This window comes from Camellia sinensis, chromosome 1 (genome assembly GCF_055761805.1).
Source record: "Camellia sinensis isolate YWXY chromosome 1, ASM5576180v1, whole genome shotgun sequence".
Taxonomy (NCBI): Eukaryota; Viridiplantae; Streptophyta; class Magnoliopsida; order Ericales; family Theaceae; genus Camellia; species Camellia sinensis.
Window position 1 is genome coordinate 226,070,285 of NC_138961.1, and position 20,881 is coordinate 226,091,165.

Sequence of the window (20,881 nt, forward strand, 5' to 3'; positions counted from 1 at the left end):
ACAACTTTTACACAAGGTGGTGGGGATCCAAGGGAACAAAAAAATCATGTATGCGCATACATTACAAAGTCTTTCTATTTCTTTTCCTCTCTTTTTGGGGAGGCAAAAGACAAAAAGACAAAGTTAAAGTTTATTATTTACACTCAAATGTTCCAGCTTAGCTAGCCATGGTGCTATCTGCAAATCCAGACAGTGACATTACTCATCCATCCCTGCTCCCATTCATCATTTAGTCTTTTTTTTTTTAAGTGAAAATTTGAAATTCCTACTCGGCCCAAGTTATGTTTGGGCACAAGAGATGCATCAAATCCAAACATGGGTCTGCCTTGGTCTTGAGGCCTAGTGGAAATCTTAAAAGCCATTACTTATTGGGAAACAGAATCTGCAGGCCCACCCATTCTCACAATAGTAGTCATCACAGCATGGGCTTCTTTCAAAGAACCAAATAAAAATACTGTCAATAGCTATTTCAAATATAAACCTTAGACTACCGTGCATAATTTTTTTTTTTTTTTTTTTTGCCAAACGAAAGATTATTTAGGAAAATTTAATTAACACATTCATTTAATTGACTTAGAACTGAAATCTTGCCTCATTGGCACCTAAGTACTCTATCATGATCACTCTAGTTATGGCCCGACTCTTTTGTGCGCCTAATTAACAAGCATGTAATATGGTAAAATTAAAAGGTGTCCAATAAAAATCTTAAAAGGTACCAAAAAAAAAAAATCCCAAAAAAAAAAATGTATAATATAAATATAAAATTGATATGATATAAATTACATTTAAAATAAATCTAATTAACCCATTTTATTTTTAAAATAATTTTTACAATACTTTTTTTCTAAAAGAAATGCATATAATATAATATTATTGTAAAATAAATGCCCATCTACAGGGCCGGCTCAAGGGGGCTGCAAAAGAAACACTTGCCTTAGGCTTCGGTAGGTATAACAAAAGGTCTAATTTTGAGTTGAAATCTTATAGGTTAAAAAAATAAATAAATAAATAAACTAAAAAATAAAAAAAAAACGTCAATAGTTTTTCCAAACTAAAATAAAATTATCAAATGTTCTATCCATTTCATACATTGGCTCTACATCCATGTGAGACAATATTCATATGTGAAATTGGTAAAAAAAATTAATGATTTAGTCGTGATCCTTGTCGTTTTGTATTTGTAAAAGTCTATTTCCCACTCTCTCACACTCATAAGTTAAGAAAATAAAATTAGTCAAAATCAAATATTCATATGAATAATTTCATTCAGTAGATATTAATTTCACTAAATCTAACTTGTAGGAAAAAATTTTAATTTTTTCATACACTTGACATGTTTAACCAAAAATAAAATTTATTAGCAGAACACACGAAACTTGTATTCTTTTATCTCTAGTAAAAGTCTATTTTAATATGTTTTTGGCCTAAGAAAAAAAGTAAACAAAACAAAACAAAACAAAAACAGCCTTGTCAATTTTTTGCTTTAGGCCACAGATTTAGTGGAGCCGGCCCTGCCTATCTGGTTGTTTTTATGCCCTTGTCGCGAGACTCTGGACCACCATTTTTGCTAAACAATTTGACCTGTATCTTTGGAACAATGTACCAACTCTCTTCACTTAATCCAACTTTATCTTTTGTGTTTATTCATAAATATATATATATATATATAATGAATGACTCATTCGCAGTTGTATTAATGAGTGACGAAATACACAATAGTCTCATGTGTATCGTTAAAATAAAGTTACATATGTTGATAATATAAAGAAATGAAAGTCTGTGCAAGAGGTTCACTTGGTTGGTCTGCAGTCAAGCTCTACAAGTTGGCAATCTATTCTCTAAATCTTGCAAATGAGGGGTAAATATTGGTTGAGTTTGCCCAGCTCACTATAGCAATGTGCAACACAATATTATTATAGTATATGATTTCGGATACTGATCCATAAAACATGATTAATACAATATGTTTTGCTCTGAGCAACTTAAAGAGGGGAACATTTAGCGGTACGACTTGGGATTGGACATGCTCAACTATGGTTTTTTTTTTTTTTTTTTAGTAAATTATAAATACATCTTATGAGATTTGATTAAAATATGAATCGCTTCTTATGATTTTAGAAATTACATTTTTCCCCTTGAGATTTTGAATTTCATAACAAATCGTCCATTTTATTAATAAATTATCAAATTAATTAACAGTTTTTAATAATATTATAAATATGTTTCAATCAATAATTTAAGTAATTTTATTATTGCATAGGAAAACAATTATGAATTTAATTTTTCTAGTTAATTTTGTTAAATAAAAAATTTGACAAGGGAATATTTGTAATTTTTCAAATTACATGGGACAATCTGTACTTTAAGCAAATCTTAAGGGTGTATTTGTAATTTATTTTTTATTTTTTATTTTTTTATCAAAAAAAGATGCGCCGTGGGGGCCTCATAACATTCGTGGGCCTTGGCCCTAAAGTAATTGGCTGTCGGCCAGATTTAACCCAATTTATAGAAAGAGATCCACTACCGAGACACTCAATGAACTTCATACAGCGCATAGTCTTTATAGAGAGAGCGCGCATCCTAAAATTCGATCCTGACTCACCTCTATGAAACAGAATGCACTGTTCATTAGGCCGCCACTCCCTATTGTTGCTCAATTCTAATTCAGTTTTTTAAATTTTGTAAAAGGTTTGACAAAAAATTAAATTTTAATTAAAACTCTTATTTATTTATATTTTATTTTAAGGGCCACGAATGACATATTTATTTGAATTTTTTTATTTATTATAAATAAAATAGAAGAAATGGCTAGAAATTCATTGAAGCAAGATTGCTAAAATTTGATACCTCTTCAATTCCATGCCAAAAATATTCAAAGAACTCACATCCGATGTCCTATTATGGTATTCTATGGGTAAGCGACACATAGTTTTACATCCATGGGTCATCGTTATAAAAATGAATTACTTTTCAATGTCAGTGATTTTGAACTACCGACATATGTTTCTTTTTTCCTTTTTTTCTTTTTTCCCTCTTTTATGATATGATGCTTTTCTTTCTTGCAAAGCATACTAGTCATATTCTGCTTTTAGTGTACTTTTTGTGTGTGAACATACATTTATGCACATGCATTTGAGTAATTGGGTCATCTTTTGTGCTTGATTTTGGAGCAAGATTCTACAAAAAGGATGTTAGTAGACTTTGTTAGGTAATGTTTCAATGGGATCACATAATTAAATGTGGTGTTATCATTTATAAAAAATTTACAATTTAAGTGATTCAATTTAGTTAATAGGCTTAAGGGTATATGTGTTATGGACCTAATGTGTAGATACTAGTTGTATAATTTCTATTTCTATGAGGGGCTGAAATAGAAATTAAAACATACTGGTTAAAGTTGGTTTTCATTCCTTTTGAACTTCCACAACCTTTCAGTTCTGAAAACCAATTACAACCTTTAAAAGGTTATGGTTCCTATTCCTTCCCAAGTGAAAAAATAAGAACACTGCCATTTTTTTTCTAAATCCTCTCAAGGAGAAACATAAGGCACCAAAGGGGAAAGGATTAGAAGGCAATAATATAATCAATAACAAAGAGTTCATTGATAATCACGCTTCCGTTTAACCATTCATCAATGGATTCAGGTATGTCATTTTGTCTTGATTTCTTGATAATACACATGGTAAATGATCTAAAGTGTAAGGTTTATGTTCTGAAATTTATGTTAACAATTGGTATCAGAGCATGCATATCATGTGTCTTATCAGAATTGATATGCTTTATTCATTCTATTTAGTTTCCTGGAATCGGATTCTGAATTTTCTTATGGATGAACATCATGTATTTATATATATATAGATATATCTTGCGATTTGATCGGTTTAATTTTGAACATCATAAAAAAAAAAAACTATTTGTTTTTTTGGACCCGTTAATTCTATTTATATATGTATATATATAATTGGAATTGCTGCAGATTATATAACATATACGGGGTCACAAATTTAGAAATCTTTAAATTTAATGTAATTTCATACAACGTCTACAGAAATTTAATTTTCTAACACTCTCAATATAAGTCAATTCAAACAAGATGTCACAAAAGTGATCTCTCTTGTCTAGATTGTTTTATATGGAATGTTTTGAAGTTCATGTCTGTGTATCTCATGCGGGTATTTATCGGTCCAAAGACATGATTAAGACTTGGCAGAATTACACACACATTTTGTGGTGATAAACATGTGCCAATTGTCAAGAAAACCTAATGTGAATAATAAATCCATCAAAAGATAGATTTGTTATGTGACATAACTTATTGTCAATGTTTGATCATTACAACAAGAATACCACTTACAGTTAATATCACTACCCAAAGGCTTGGTATTAATGTTGTGCTAGGTATCTTGAGATGTTGTCATTAAATTAATTTATTTAGAGATTATCTATTTGGTAACTTAATGTGAGCATAATTGTTTATTCCTTTTATTTACGGGGTTACAAGTTTTATGATCCCACAAATAGGTCAATATTTGAGACGGGAATTGCAACATTTTTTTGAGGATGTTGAGTTTGGGGGGAGAAATCCAGTTAGAGACATTGTCTTTGAGGAGGAAGCAGGAGTAATCCCACTTCCTACTACTACTTTTGACCAATCACAGGTTCCTATACCTGTCATTGCTCGAGAAGTAATTTCGGATCCTTAACCAGACAATGTTGTTCAAGATAATATAGTTCAAAAATTTCGGATCCTCAACCAGATAATGTTGTTCAAGATAATATAGTTCAAACCCCCATTCAAGATGAGGTAATGTTCCTAAGGAACAAACTCTACAACCTCAACCTCAAGAATCTGTGCCATTAAGGCGATCCACCAGAGAAAGGAGATTTGCATTTTCAGATGATTATATTGTATATCTCCAGGAACATGAGGTAGAAAATGGAATGTCGAAAGATGATCCAATCAACTTTCGTCAAGCCATGGAAAGTTCCAACTCTCATAAGTGGATAGAAGCCATGAATGAAGAATATAAGGCACTGCAAGACCACTTAAGTTATATTGTGACAATAAGTCTGCAGTTTTATATTCCAATAACAACAGGAGCTCGACAAAATCAAAGCATATTGATATCAAGTTCCTAGTTGTAAAAGAAAGAGTGCAGAGTGGACAGATTTCCATAGAGCATATTGGGACAAACTCCATAATAGCGGATCCACTTACGAAGAGACTACCACCCAAGGTCTTTCATGAGCACACTGCTCAGATGGGTGTTGTTCTATTTGAGAACATTCTGGTTTAGTGGGAGTTTGTATTTATATTACTGCTTTATGTCAGCCTTGAGTTTTATCTATGTAATTAGATTAATTTCTGCAGAAATGAAATATTCAGTTTATTACGCTCTGTTACGTATTATGAAGTATTGATCTCAATAAAGTTAAGTAGGACCAGTTGGAAATAGGCATGTATGGATCACATCACGTGTAATTTCCATGCTACGCATCCATGATTGATCTATGTCATTTAGCTGTATTAGTATACGTGACCATTGGTGAGTCGAGTTACGATTGATGTAACGAAGACCGCTTTGATCCTATATTAATATAGTTAATGGACAAGATTGTTTGGATACCCTCAAGTTATGATAGCAAATTTCTGAGCTCACTAAAGTTAAGCACATTTTCCAGGATACATATGTGGTCCAGTGGGAGATTGTTAGATAATGTCTCCATGGGACCACATAATTAAATGTGGTGTTATCATTTATAAGAAACCTACAATTTAAGTGATTCAATTTAGTTAATAGGCTTAAGGGTATATGTGTTATGGACCTAATGTGTAAATACTAGTTGTATAATTTCTATTTCTATGAGGGGCAGAAATAGAAATTAAAACATACTGGTTAAAGTTGGTTTTCATTCCTTTTGAACTTCCACAACCTTTCAGTTTTGAAAACCAATTACAACCTTTAAAAGGTTATGGTCCCTATTCCTTCCCAAGTGGAAAAATAAGAACACTGCCATTTTTTTCTAAATCCTCTCAAGGAGAAACATAAGGCACCAAAGGGGAAAGGATTAGAAGGCAATAACATAATCAATAACAAAGAGTTCATTGATAGTCACGCTTCCGTTTAACCGTTCATCAATGGATTCAGGTATGTCATTTTGTCTTAATTTCTTGATAATACACATGGTAAATGATCCAAAATGTAAGGTTTATGTTCTGAAATTTATGTTTACAGACTTATGTGTTGACATACACTACAACAAAAAATAGTTTTGGCAACACAACAAAATTCGTCGCCAAAAGGTAGAAATCGTCAGCAAAGAGCTTTGCTGGCCAATAGAGCTTCGTCAGTAACCCGTCGTTGAAAGTGTGTCGGGAAAAGTTTTTACCGACGAAAAATTTATTGCATCGCCAAAAGCATGTCTTTAGCGACAAACGTCTTTGTGGGCAAAAGCCTTCAACCATCGTCGCCAATTCACCATTGCGTCGGCAAAAGTGGTTCAAATAAGATGATTATGTGTCACTTTTGCCGACTCAAATTTGCATCGGTAAAAATGATACTTTTGGCGACAACTTGATTGCGTCGGCAAAACATCTAATTGTTTATAAAAATAAATAACTAAATAAATAATAATTAATTTGGTACTTGAGATAGAAAAAATTATCATCACAAATAATAAATTATTTTCCAATAAAAAAAATTATTAAATAATATCCATACTTTAATTCGCTGACATCCAAATATATATAAATAAATAAATAAATTCTATATATGATAGCAACAATAGCCCATGTGTTCTTACAATTTAAAATTTAAGTTTATGTACAACAATACCTAAAGTTAAACTAAGTACAAAATAAATAAAATCAAGTCAATCCCAATTGGAACGATGTGTTTGATGCAACTATAACATCACCAATGACAATATGCAAATGAATGTGAACAAGCCTCTTCTCATTTCCAATTAGTACTTGAGCAAGATCATAATCTCCATCTTCAGCAACCTACATTCAAGAAAGAAAAAGAATTTTTTTTATTATTAATATTGTCATAAATGAAAATTTAAACTTCCAAATTTAGAGGACTGATATTTAAGGGAAATGTATGAAGAAATCTCAACAGAATTGAGTTAAAGCATTGAGATTAAGATTTTTGTAATTAAGATTGAGATTAAGATTAAGAAATGTCAAAACTTTATAACATAATCCTAAGGGTTTGTAATTAAGATTTTGTTTTTTTTATTTATGGTGCACCCTTCGTAAGTATATAAAATTAATTCGTAACTAATGCCACAAAAATTCAACACTATTTTTTATGATAAGGTGGTGTGTGAAATAGTTTGATTCTATAAAGTAATATAACACACAAAAATATGTTATTTATAACCAAAAGGATAAGGCTATTGTCTAAGTAGATGATCAAGATGCAGACTTATATATGAACTTGATTAAAAAAAATAAAAATCAAAGCAATAAAGTGGTAAAGTAAAATGGGTCTCAATCCACATTGAAATTACCTGATAACAACTAGGAGGAAGATTGCAATTACTTGAAAATTTGTGGAAGAACCTCAGCCCACCTAATAAATAACAAAACCATCATACTTATATTCTTATATATATATATATATATATATAACAAGTATATATAAAGAGAACAAAAATGAACATACCCACTGAAGGAAAAACAGAGGAAGACCTCACTACAAGAAATTGTATTTTTCGCACCGTAGAGAAAAAATGCCCCTCTTTAAAATCTTTTTTAACAGTACAATGTCCACTTCCTGATGAAGAAGAAGCAGTACTAGTTTAACCCTTAAGCATGTAAAATTACAAGCTGCGTTGTCAAAGACTCAAAATCACACTAATCTCATGAACAGAAGGAGTAAAAAAATACAGACCACATACAAAAATAGAAACCAAATCCAAAATTCACATTAATAGACATGATTATTAGTGGAGCCCACTTCTAAAACAAATCATATCCCGCTAAATACATTTTGTGTCCAGCTTATGTGCTCTCTTAGACTTGGCGAAAAAACTAATAAAAGGGAGAGAAGCTAAAGAACAAGAAGCACTGGAAAAATCAAGGGAGCATATCTTCTTTTTAGGGCAAGTTACAGGAAGCATATCATCTAATCCGTTATATCACACATCCACTCAATACTATCTAAGAAACAGAAAGTGTGAACTGAACATTAATAATGGGTTTTTGCACTGGCTGCTATTCAAGATCAAGACAAAGCTAGATTTATAAATCAAGATATTAATCAAGGTCTAGGAAAAGGAAACATTTATCCCGTAAGAAAGAATTAAGTCAATAAAGAGAACTAAGATACCTCTTTAAAAAGTTGGAAGTGATATCATATCACTCAACCTTAGGAATGTGATGAGAATACCAAACAGTTGTATCAGTTGCTATTATAAACAATGAGAACTGAATTAGTTGGTTTAATCTGCAACCATACCCAAAGCCATCTCAACAAGAAGTCAATAGCATGTATGGTTTGCTCTGTCACAGGTTTGTTAAAAGAGTTCAATATAAAAATTAAAAAAAAAAAAAAAAAAAAAAAACAAAGCCCAATTAGTACACATTTATGTGTGATACATATTCAAAAAAATAATAAGAATAAAGTTTAGAGAGAAAAAAAAAAACAAAAAACAAAAATAGCATCAAAGAATAATAATATGAATTGAAAAGAATTTGATATACTATTTGTACGGAGGGAAAAATATCCGACACTGCCCGTACTCCTCGCATCCAAGCTTAGCTTTGATCCGATTACCCTGCGAACACAAGGGTGATGAGCTACCCGATGGTGTGTTGCTGGAAAACCCCTCCGACAGTCAAGTTAGCACACACTCAGAGAGATAGAGAGAGGAGAAGACTGAGTGCTAAAGTTTCTCTCACCAATTGATGTTCCATCTCCAGCATGGGGGGCGCAGTCGTGCTTATATACCTTCTGCGCTTGCCTCTGCATCTATTCGCCGTCTGATGTGTGGACCTGCTCTCCTACCCCATTTCCCCACGTGTCAGCGCAAATACGGCTAAACACCACCTAACCAAACCGCCAAACGGCGTTGCACTCAGAGAGATAGAGAGAGGAGAAGACTGAGTGCTAGAGTTTCTCTCACCAATTGATGTTCCATCTCCAGCATGGGGGGCGCAGTCGTGTTTATATACCTTCTACGCTTGCCTCTGCATCTATTCGCTGTCTGACGCGTGGACCTACTCTCCTACCCCATTTCCCCACGTGTCAGTGCAAATACAGCTAAACACCACCTAACCAAACCACCAAACGGCGTTGGTGCGAACGAACAGCCCGGCGCCGCCCCCTCTTCCTACGACTGCACTACTTCCGAGACATGCAATGCTCTGAATCGAGCTCTGTTATGACCGAGCTCAGCCGCCCTCCGTTATGACATGCATTACTTCCACTGCGGTCCAGCCGCCCTCCGCTATGACCGAGCTCTTGCTTGGTTGGATTGGTCTGCGGAAGATCTGACCCACCTAACTCAACGAGCAAATAAAGTGAATCGGGCCCGCAGTCTGAAATTAACCCGACCAAATCAGACTTGGGCATTGACCGAGCGTACTACCACCGGATTAGCCCAACCCAGCTCGGCCCAAACTTGCCTGGTCCAATTTGCCCGGCCATTACCACGGCCCAAAGCCAGATTATGAAATCTCCCTCTCACTATATTGTTTCTTTTCAAGATTTGAAGTTTGTTCTGTATCTTGGGTTTGCTTGGGAATGACCATTTGGACTAAAATAGTCAAAAAAGGTAAAATATGTTAAACACACCTTACTGCTCTCTCTCTCTCTCTCTCTCTCAATATAAAAGTAAAACTGACAATAGATTACTTGAATTTGTTTGGCAGAGGACACACTTTGGGTTGGGATTTCTAGAAACTACACAATCCCAGATGCACCAAAGTCACTGTTGGTGGTCAAGAAGCTCGTTGATGATGGCCAGTATGCCAAAGCTACTATTGAAGCGATCAAGTTGTCAGACAATCCTTCAACTGTATGCTACTTTATTTCCTTTTATTGTGGCAATTTTGGGATCATCAATTGAACCACGTGGATATTATATACAAAAATGTGCTATTATTGTATCATTTGCCCATAACTAAATTTTGAAGCACTTCAATCCAAATTAGAAGTTTTGATTGATGAAGGCATTGAAACATTTAACTAGCAACACATTTAACACTGTTTGGATCATGGATTTTCAAATCCCTAATGTTGTGTTTGGTTGGAAGATTTGTGGAGGGATTTGGAAAAGGAAAGGGAAAAGGTGTGTGAAACTAGGTGAAATGTAGATATATTTTATTCACATTTCACCTAACTTTTCCCTTTTCTTTTTCAAATCCCTTCTCAAATCCCCCAACCAAACACAGCGTAAGTGAAATTGGGGTTAGTATTCCTAATCCTAAGTGAAATTTCATATTTTTCTACGATTTTTCTTTTTTATTTTTCATAACCTTGTAATTTTCCTGTGATGATGTGAAGGTTTCCCAGCTTCTGGGTGATATCAATCTAGAATTTGATGATTCTCATGCTTCATATATATAGTGAAGAAACATATTCAAGAGTACTAGACTTGGACACTGCAACTACAAAAGTGAAAAACATTGTTCCTACTGTGCACACTACAAGAAAATTAGGTTTTAGCAGCGTTTTTTATTGTAGCAGCCTGAAAAATGCTGCTATAAATGGGCTATTGTAGCAGTTATTGACCACAACTAAAAATTAAATCATTAGTAGCATTTTTTTCCTAAAACGCTGCCATATGTTTTTTTATAGTGACGGGTTGTGCTTAACCGTCACAAAAAGTCAAGTAATTTAAAAGCCCGCCAAATTCAACTCTGATTTCTCGGGAAATCAGATTTATTTATTTTTATTTTTATTATTATTATTTTTTTGTGGGTGAATAACATATCAGAATCTTAGCCTAAAAATAAACCGTTCAACTCACAATTTGTGCCTTACTCCACAACACTTCTTTGGCGAAGCATCAAAGTTCATCCTTCTCGCGGCGTATTGACGACATCAAGCTATAGCATCACTGTGATTTCAAGGTCAGTTTGCGCTCTTTCTCTATCCCTCTATTTCTTCTTGTCTCTCGGTTTATCTCTCTACCTTTCTCTTTTTCTTCTACTGTCTCTGTTTCTCCGTTTCCCTTACTGTCTTAGGTCAAGTTTGGGTGAATGAAATTCATTGTTAACCTAAGACTTGCCATTCCATTCATTACTTCTAATATACTTTGAATGATTTCATGAACATCTTGAATGATTTTGATTTGGAAAAATAATTTAGAAAATAGATTGATTAACATGTTTGGTATTCTGATTTTTGATCATCAATGATATTCATATTTTAACCAATATAATTAGTGAAGTGAATGGATTGTTGTTGATGGTACATAATAAAATTTCATGCTTGAGGATTCATTATGTATGCTAGGTGTTTGATAAAATGCCACAATGGAGTAATAATGCCTACATTTTTGTTTATTGGTTTGAACATGATCTTAACAACAACAATCATTTATAATGATCATAATAATCATAGTAATAAAGATGCTCACAAGATCATGATAGAGACAATTTATAAGTCCTCATTCATTCCTCATCCCAAGTATATTGAAACTGATCAACTAGTCCATCCTATTAGGGCTATGTTTTATTCCAATTAAGTGGGACTGAGTTCACCCATGACACTTCATCAAAAAGCCACTTCTTATTTTGCACAGTTGTATTTCCTTGTCTTATGCTCATTAATAGACATCATTACCCAATATAGTTGATATTTCCAGATAAATATTTCAATCATAGATATTGCCCCTCACACACACACACACACACATATATATATATATATATATATACATATAGCTATGTTTTTCTTAACCCCAAAGTACTTGCTTTATTTTGTAGTGTTGCCATTTTATTATCCCAAATATTCAAAATCTCATTTGTATCTGAAATATTGCATGAAAGACATTGCCTGTTAACTTTTTTTATCCACATCAAGTATGTCAATTACATGATGTCAATCATCTATATCATGCCTCAAGTACTTTTGATATCACACTTACCAGAAAAATGTGACTGAGTTACCAAAATAGTTGACTATGAATTATTCCAAATAAGAATTTGTAGCTTTAAAAACAATATTTTAGGGACATGTACCAACTCATTTTAATGCTTCCAGTGTGTTATTGAAACCTATACATTTATGTATACCCGAACTCTTTTACTACAATAATCCAAAGACAATAAGGACCTAGTTGTATAAGGGATACATAAAACAACAAAATTAGTGAACTTACTAGTCTTTCCTTTCATTTCTTCAATCATAGAAGTTTGATTTACTTTAGTAAAGCTGCATCAAAATAGACATCTATGGCTTCAATATAAACAACTCATGGCCATTCTTACCAATTTCCTGTTCAATATCAACTATGAAGCAAATTTGAAAGTATGAAATTGGTCATTATAGATGTGAAGGTTCAATTGAGACAACTGAACATAGAAAAAAACAAGCAGACCTCCCAAATTGAAATTCAACAAATTATAACTTTGCATCTCCTACCCATTGTTGAACCCAGTTATCAAATACTAGTGCACACATGAGTCTACCATTTTATGGAACAGTTGCCAATCTCTATTGTGAGTTTCATTCCAATATATTTGTGTGGCTTGTTAACATCAACACTTAACTTCTACAGAACTTGATCTTTAATGCTTTTGAAATATGACTACATGTTTTTACCAGCTCACATGTTCTTTTGACTGCATACAAATCAACACTTGCAATGGATTTTATTGCGACCAATTCACCCCCAATTCTGCCACTAAACCAAAAATGTGGACTGAGAGTTGGACTGGATGGTAAGATGTCTGGCATCCTAGCCTCTCACAGCATGTTGGTTGTTTGGATCAGAAGTTGATCTTATCAACATTCAGCTTTCTTTTCTTTTAATGCTTCTGTGTTTTCAACCATTACGGCTATCTGGAATGTTAAGTTTCTTTCGTTTGGCGGTGTTGTGCCATACAGACCTATGAAAGACATTGCTTTTGATGTAGCACGATTCTTCCAGTGAGGGAGAACCTTCCAAAATTATTATATGGTAATTCTATTTTCTTGAAAGCTATTATACTTGTTACAAGTTTTTATGACAATTGCCTGATACTTATGATTCACAGTCTGCTTTGAATCTGGTTTAAATTAATCAGAATGCAAGCTTATATATTAAATATGTTTTGATTGCTTTACCAGTACCATGGTGGGACTAACTTTGGCCGGACCACTGGTGGACCTTTCATTGCTACAAGTTATGATTATGATGCTCCAATTGATGAGTATGGTATGATTTTATCCCTCTATCAATAATAAATGATTTGCATCCCATAAGCAACCAAACTAATACTCCAGTTTATGAAATGCTGCAATCTAGAAGTGTTAGATGTTGATAGAATGTTGTTATTTTATAATCTGAAAGATACATATATCAACCCATAATTGAGGCTTTTCTTCTTTTATTTTTTTTAATAGTTGAAGTCTGTCTTCCATCTATAAAAGGCTTTTAAAAATTTTCCCCAATGTTGCAGGACTTCTTAGACAACCTAAGTGGGGCCACCTAAAAGATGTTCATAAAGCCATAAAACTTTGTGAACCAGCAATGGTTGGCATTGGTCCAACAATTACTTCCCTTGGTCCAAATTTGGAGGTATACCTATAATTCTCTAATCCTTAACCGATTTCTCAGGGAACTTTCTCCTCTGTGATTGACTGTGGTTTTTCAGCAATCTAATGTTTCTATAGTAAAACAAAATTTTATCTGCTCAATCAAACCCAAAAAAAAAAAAAAAAATGCTTATGTATATCATGGTAGATGGTTTGAAATTGTCTTGGGCCCAGTGATAACTCCAGAGCTTCCATGAAGCGAGTGACTGGCAGGATTCAAAAATCATTGCCTATATTAAGGAAAAAGAAATGATGTTGGTCAACAAAATTTTGTTTTATAATTCATGATGTATACTTTATGAATAGAATTTGTTGTTCTTAAAAAGGGATGTTCCCCATTTCAGGCAGGTGTATATAAAACTGGGTCAGGTTCATGTGCTGTTTTTCTTGCCAATGTGGATTCCCAATTTGATGCAACCGTGAATTTCAATGGCAATTCATATAATTTACCAGCATGGTCTGTGAGCATCTTACATGACTGCAAAAATGTAGTGCTTAATACTGCAAAGGTTTGCCTCATTTGCTCAAATTATGTCTTACATTTTACCGTGCTACTACACAAGAACTCTGTTAGCTACAAGCTTTTCCTTTTAATATACTTGTTGGTTTTAAATTACATCAGCATGTTTTTAATATTAGTTCCAGTAAAATAGTGTGTGATGAAGGTTTTCTTTTTTATCCATATTTATTGCATTTGTATAAAGAGCTAGAAATTTGGTCACAATCAGATGATGCAGTATCTTCATGGAACTCCATTTCATACCATAACAGCTAACTTATGTTCTCTTTATTTTAAAAAAATTAACAACCAAATTTCCCTTTTGATAAATATGGGGCTGTAAAATATGAATTTCTCTTTATTCCAATAACAAGATAAGCTAATTTGTTATTTTTATGTGACAGATTAATTCTGTGGCTACAATTCCACAATTCACGCATCAATCATTGAATGATAATATTGGTGCTTCTGAAGCATTCCTGTCAGGCTGGAGTTGGTTTAATGAACCAGTTGGTATATCAAGTAACAATGCATTTATGCAACTTGGGTTAGCAGAGCAAATAAATACTACAGCTGACAAGAGTGACTATCTTTGGTATTCACTAAGGTATTAAAAACCTTTTGTTTTAAAAATTTGTGATTTGAATCCAATGGCTTTGATATGTTTGATATCATAATAACAATTCCTGGATACTTTTGCAGCACTGACAGTCAAGGTGGGTCCCAAACAGTTCTTCATGTGGAATCACTTGGCCATGTCTTTCATGCTTTTATTAACGGGAAACTTGCAGGTAATCGGAACTAAAAGATGTTGCAATGACATGAGTTTTTTGGACGGTTTTTTTTTTTTTAAGACAATTGTTTCTTTTCTATTTTTATCTCTTCTGGAGGTTATATTTGATGTTTCTTCTTTGTGTCTTCTACTGACTTATACCCTGTCAATTATTGTGAAGGCATAGACTTATTTGATTACCCTGCAAGAGATACATACAAATTGGCATCTTATTTTGATTCATCACTATGTGGCATAATTGTAATGGAGATTTATCTCTTTTGAGTATACCATAAGGTGTCCAGACATTGTTTTATTTTTAAAAAAAACTGCACTCAGTTTAGTCCCCATTTGATGGGGGGTCTAGGATGGGGGGTCTAGGAGGGGTAAATTGGGCATAAACTTAATCTTTTGCATAATTCGCACAAAAAGGCACACTCACATATTATGGGTTCTCCTTTGCTTCATTAAAAATGTCCTTTGAACCATTTGGGATGCTTATTAGATAAACCATATTCACCAAGATATATATTTTGTAAGGCTGCCAAATTAATCTGTCTATACTGCCTAAAAAGTCAAATGGTTCATTGTAGGGAGTGGTAAAGGCAACAGAGGCAATGCTAAGGTTGCCATTGAGGTTCCCATCACACTCGTCCCTGGAAAGAATAGAATCGATCTCTTGAGTTTGACAGTTAGACTTCAGGTTTGACCTTCCTGATTTAGATTTATGTTAGCATTCATCAAAAATGAGATTGTTATCTAGAATCTAGATTATATTCTTCAATGGTGCTTCCATGAGGAGGATTAGTTTAGACAGTCTAAATATTACTGGAAAGTAATTTTTTTCTAACAGAACCCTATTAACATTGTCCAGAACTATGGAGCATTCTTTGACAAATGGGGTGCTGGGGTAACTGGTCCGGTGAAACTGAAAGGTCTAAATAATGGATCTACCATTGATCTATTCTCACGGCAGTGGACATATCAGGTAAGTTTGTTTTGATTTTCACAATATCCTCCTATATTCAATTCCTAAATAGTAATCCAATAGAAACTGGAAATTGAACTGGCAAATTGAAATGTCATTTTTAATGCAAATTTTTTTTTGTTATTTCTAATTGATTAGAGTATATGATCCGACATATTTTTGGCTTTGTAATGTTACGAGGTTGATTTGATCGAAGAATTAAATGCAGTAACATTCAGCTTTTCACTCTCATTTTGTCTCTTTTGGTGCAAACTGGACTGAAAGGTGAAGAATTAGGCCTCTCAGGTGGAGGTTCTTCAGTTTGGGTGTCAAAACCCACTTTACCCAAGAACCAACCCTTGATTTGGTACAAGGTAATATTATGTACTTTCTTTTTTGCTTACAATTTAGCCAAATTAAGGGATTCATTATTATAGGGATGGGATATCAATGACTTGGATTATAGTCTCAGAAAATAATAAGTACTTGATTTTATGCTTATGGGACATACACCACATAGAGAGATGGAGAGAGAGAGAGAGAGAGAGAGAGCATGTGAAATATTTCTTCCTATCCCACTTTTGTTTTCCCTGTCATCAGTGTTTTTGCCCTTTGGACTTTGTTAGGTCATCTCAAGCTCACCTTCTCTTGCACCTGAAAAGAAAGAAAGACTAGTAACACCTTTTGTTACTTATGAGAAAAATCAAAGGGTTGAAAAATATTATTATGATCAGTTGCTTTATGACTATACAAACTATTGAAATGAAAACACAATATGAATCTTGAAGGCTTGTGACTAGGGATCATGTGGCATTGTACAAGTGATTTGGCATCGAAGATTTCATAATGTGTTTGACAAAATAAAAATTGTGCAGTTTATAAATTTTTGAATCTTGAATTTGTAGAGAGAAAAGATAGAAAAAGAAACTAAATTGAAAGAATTTTTTTAAAAAAATCCTTTTTGGGTAAGGTTAGGGGAAAATGAGATTAAAATGAATGGATGTCAAAAAAAATATTGTTGTGGGGAATTTTGTCTAGATCTTGCTTATCCTTCTATTCTTGTAAATATGATCTTCAATTTCACTGTAATCTTTATTTTTTGATATGTAAACCACATACTTACCAAAAAAAGAAAAATAAGACTTGTTGAGAATTATTTGTAGTCTAAATTTTCTTTATAGATTTTAAAATTGAAAATGATACTTATGCTCATTCAATTATTTTTATTGCAGGAAATAAGACAATTTGAAAGTATCAAACAATGGACGCCATTTCTTGATTTGAACATTTTTCATGGAGGTCTTTATAAAATGGCGTTATGAGTAATACTTTTGAGTACTATTGTTATGTGACAAGTTTATCTTTGGATTATGGTCTGGGCTATTAGTTTGCTACAAACATTGGATCTTTTTTTGTATTACAGGCTTATGTAATGAACCTTTTAATTAAGTTGTTTTGGATATTTTGGAATTATGAAAATGCAGACTCTTTTACCTTTTATAATTATTGAGTATTGAGCCATTAGAATAAAATAGTATTGTTATAGATATATAATGTGAGCAGGTTGTTGGCTTTTTTGTTGGTTGATGTTGTTTGCTTTGATACCTGGTGTCATTGCTGCTGGTGCATGGTGCTATGGCTGGTGTTTATTGCCAACAGTTTGCCCACAGTTTGTTGTTGTTTGTTGTCTTAGGGGCTATGGTGTCTGTTTTGATCATTTTTTAATCAAATTGTCTCTATAATATGGCCTTTTGGGTTTTGTTTCTAGTTCCTTTTGTTGTTTGGATCTTTTCAGTGTAACCAGGTTATGTTGCTCTTAGGTTTTTTTTTGTCTTGTTTGCCTTGTTCTTGCTCTCATTTGCTCTTTGCTTTTGTGGTGTGTGAACAGGATGGTTTTCGCTGTTTAGATTGTCTTTTTTTGTGTTTTGGTTTATGTGTCTTTGTATAGTTGGTTAGCTCCTAGGGTATACCCCTTGTATCTTGTAGTTTTTTGTCATTTTATTTATGACTGATTCACCCCCCCAAAAAAAACATAGCCTACAACCGCGGTTAATAACCGTCGCTGTAAATAAAATTCAAAACGAATTCTATGGCTATAGCGACACTGTAAAACTGATGGAATAAAGTCAAAATATAGCAGCGGTTCACAAAATGTCGCAAAAGTGAAGTATATAACGGCAGTCGACCCGTCGCTATAAAGTTAGCAAGTAATTGGTAAATTCAAGATATAGCGACATTTATAACTGTCACTACATCGACCGTCGCAATAAAAATAACTATACCAGCGTTTGCAGAAAACGTCACTATAAGGATATGCCGACGGGGCTATTGCGGCGGTTTGGCCGTCGCTATTGCAACAGCGGGTAAAGGTATTCTAGTTTTTAGCGACGCTTTTTCCTGCTTTTAGCGACAGTTTTGGCCGCTACTAAATCTTGATTTTTTTGTAGTGGCAATCTAATGAGAAATAGCGTTAAATAAGCAAGAAAAAAAAATCTTTAAAAAGCCCTAGCAATTCACTAGAAGCTAGAGATATAATGGTTCTCCCTTAGTTCAAAACTCAATAGAAAACGAATAGAATTGCAGGTTATGCTAGGAACCCTGGACAAAGAAACGAATAACTGAAATGAATGAAATACAAAGCAAATAAAACAAAGATTCATATAACAAATTGAGAGAGAGAAGTAAAATACAGAGCAAAGAGGGGATGACCTACTGTAACAACCCTCGTCACTGTTTACCGATTAACCACTAATTACTGCTAAACTGAGACTGATTGTGATTGATAACTGAAGTAATTAAACTGATTGAAATACTGAACTGACTGACTGAAATCTGAAACTGATTAATTGACTGTATCTGTCTAAATGCATTTTTATCTGTTGCTTGTTAATTGATCTGTTCGTGTTTTTATGGTTAATTTGCGAATTGAAGGCCTTATCGGCGGCCGAATCCGAAATTGATTGATGTTCTATGATCGTTAGAATTAATGTGAATTTATGGCATATTTATCTGATAACTGATTTGGTATGATTAAATTAGAGTAAATTAAGCCAAATTAATAAAGTTGGACTTATTTACCATTAGACCATTGAGTGGACCACTACCTAATATCTTTTAAAGCCTTATTACATTAGAAACAACACAATTCATCAGCCATTAAGTGACACAAAACCGACTGAGAGAGAGAGGTGGAGGAACTTAGCTTCATCTTGAATTTTGCTTGGAAATTGAAGGATTGAGTGCACATTTGAGCTTGTATATCTTGCATCCTAGACCTAAGATAGTGTAATTACCCTCTTGTTTGTGAATTGAACTTGTTCTTACACGATTCTTGTCAAATTTAGTGGATTAAGTCATGAAATAGCTTCACATGTTGAATTATAACTTACTTCATGCATGCATGGTTGTATTGATGAATTTTAAGTTGTTTTCATGGCAAATTGTCACATACATGTCCATGTTTTGAGCATGAACCATGATTTCATCATGCTTTTAGAAAGAATTGGCTCAATTGAGCTAGCATTTGAAGTTTTGAGGTGTTTAAATTTATGCATGTTTGCATGTTCTTCATATTTATGGAAATTGGTTTGAATTGGATTTATTTGAACCACCCTTGGGCTTTGATTTTACAAATTGAGCTTTGAATCATGTTAAAGTATGAGTTTTGATGTGTTTTCTGGAAAATTGGCCCAAGAGGATCAAAATTTATGGTTTAAAACTTGGTTTTGAGCTTGAGGTTCAAATCTGGAATTTCCAGAGTTTGGACTCACGCTCGAGCGGGGTGACTGGCGCTCGAGCGTGGAAATCGTGCTCCCAGCATTTTGTTCTGTTTTGAAGTTCGCTCGAGCGGAATAATTGACGCTCGAACGGGACATTGTGTCTCATGCTTGAGCGGGTGTCGAGCGCCCAATCGAGCGTGAATTTCGCCTATCCAGCACTTTTGACTGTTTTGCAGAACGCTCAAGCGGGTAAGTCTACGCTCGAGCGGAAACCTTTGTCTGCATGTCCGCTCGAGCGGAGTAACATACGCTCGAGCGTGACCCCTGTTTTCTGAAAAGTCTAAAAATGCTTTTAAAGTACATATTTGCATCCTTATCCCATCCTAGGCATTCCTAGGCCTAGTTTAAAACATCTTAATGAGGATATAGATGTAGAACCACACCGAGGCAAATTAGGGATTAAGTTATTATCTTTTCCAACTGTGTAGCTTAGTGTATGTTCAATCTGTAACTGTGTAGGGTTGGCGACTGGGGACGCGCTCTAGCTTTCCTGTAGCCCAGAACTCTGTGAGTAACAACTGTGTAAAGATATGTTCAAAATGATTATCTTCTGAACGATTGAACTGTACTACTTTCTGAACTGTTACTGTTAATTGAATGAATGTATGTCCTATATTCTGAACTGTATTGTGGCATCCTTAGCAACTACTGTTTACTGTTACTGTTACAGAGATCTCTGTCGGTTCCCTTGTTGGAACCACTACTGTTACTGACTGATGGCCATCATTTACTGCTCGATCTTTTAAGACCTACTGTTTACTGTACTATTATGCTAGTGGATGTACCACATATGACTGTACTGACTGAACGACTGAAATACTGATTTAATGAACTGTTTTCATTACTGTAAAGACATTCATTTTTAACCCTTTTACGCATTGTGTTATTCACTGGGCTTTAGCTCACTGCTCATATATATATATAGGTGTACAGGCACCAGACCGCAGCTAGGAGCATCAGGGTAAACTCCAGTCTTGTCGAGCCAACCTACGTGCCTCAATGCGAGGTTCCGAGCCTGTCAAGCTACGGCTTAGGGGTGTTTTTGTTCCCCCTTCTGTCTCTATAACCGTTTTGTTTACTGTACTGTACGTTACTGTTTAATAGGGA

At 34.0% G+C, this 20,881-nt stretch overlaps 1 protein-coding gene across 2 annotated transcripts; it reads left to right on the top strand.

The window, feature by feature from the left end:
• Positions 1-10,780: 10,780 nt before the first annotated feature.
• On the top strand, positions 10,781-16,121 carry LOC114321384 (beta-galactosidase 8-like). 2 transcript variants are annotated; one of them, XM_082868981.1, is made up of 10 exons: positions 10,781-11,086; positions 12,786-12,901; positions 13,068-13,140; positions 13,290-13,377; positions 13,622-13,740; positions 14,102-14,266; positions 14,661-14,863; positions 14,959-15,047; positions 15,622-15,731; positions 15,903-16,121. In XM_082868981.1, the coding sequence occupies exons 3-10, from the start codon at positions 13,138-13,140 to the stop codon at positions 16,029-16,031; spliced, it is 906 nt and encodes a 301-aa protein (XP_082725107.1). In that variant the 5' UTR covers positions 10,781-11,086; positions 12,786-12,901; positions 13,068-13,137; the 3' UTR covers positions 16,032-16,121. The 2 variants fall into 2 exon arrangements, with proteins under 2 accessions (XP_082725107.1, XP_082725102.1); XM_082868976.1 differs by lacking the exon at positions 12,786-12,901 and having other exon boundaries at positions 15,903-16,120.
• Positions 16,122-20,881: the final 4,760 nt, after the last annotated feature.

Bases quoted from the DNA above. Each gene is read 5' to 3' on its own strand.
- LOC114321384 (XM_082868981.1), top strand. The intron at 13,378-13,621 runs GTATGATTTTAT...CCAATGTTGCAG, and splicing joins TGCTCCAATTGATGAGTATG to GACTTCTTAGACAACCTAAG. The intron at 14,267-14,660 runs GTTTGCCTCATT...TTTATGTGACAG, and splicing joins TAGTGCTTAATACTGCAAAG to ATTAATTCTGTGGCTACAAT.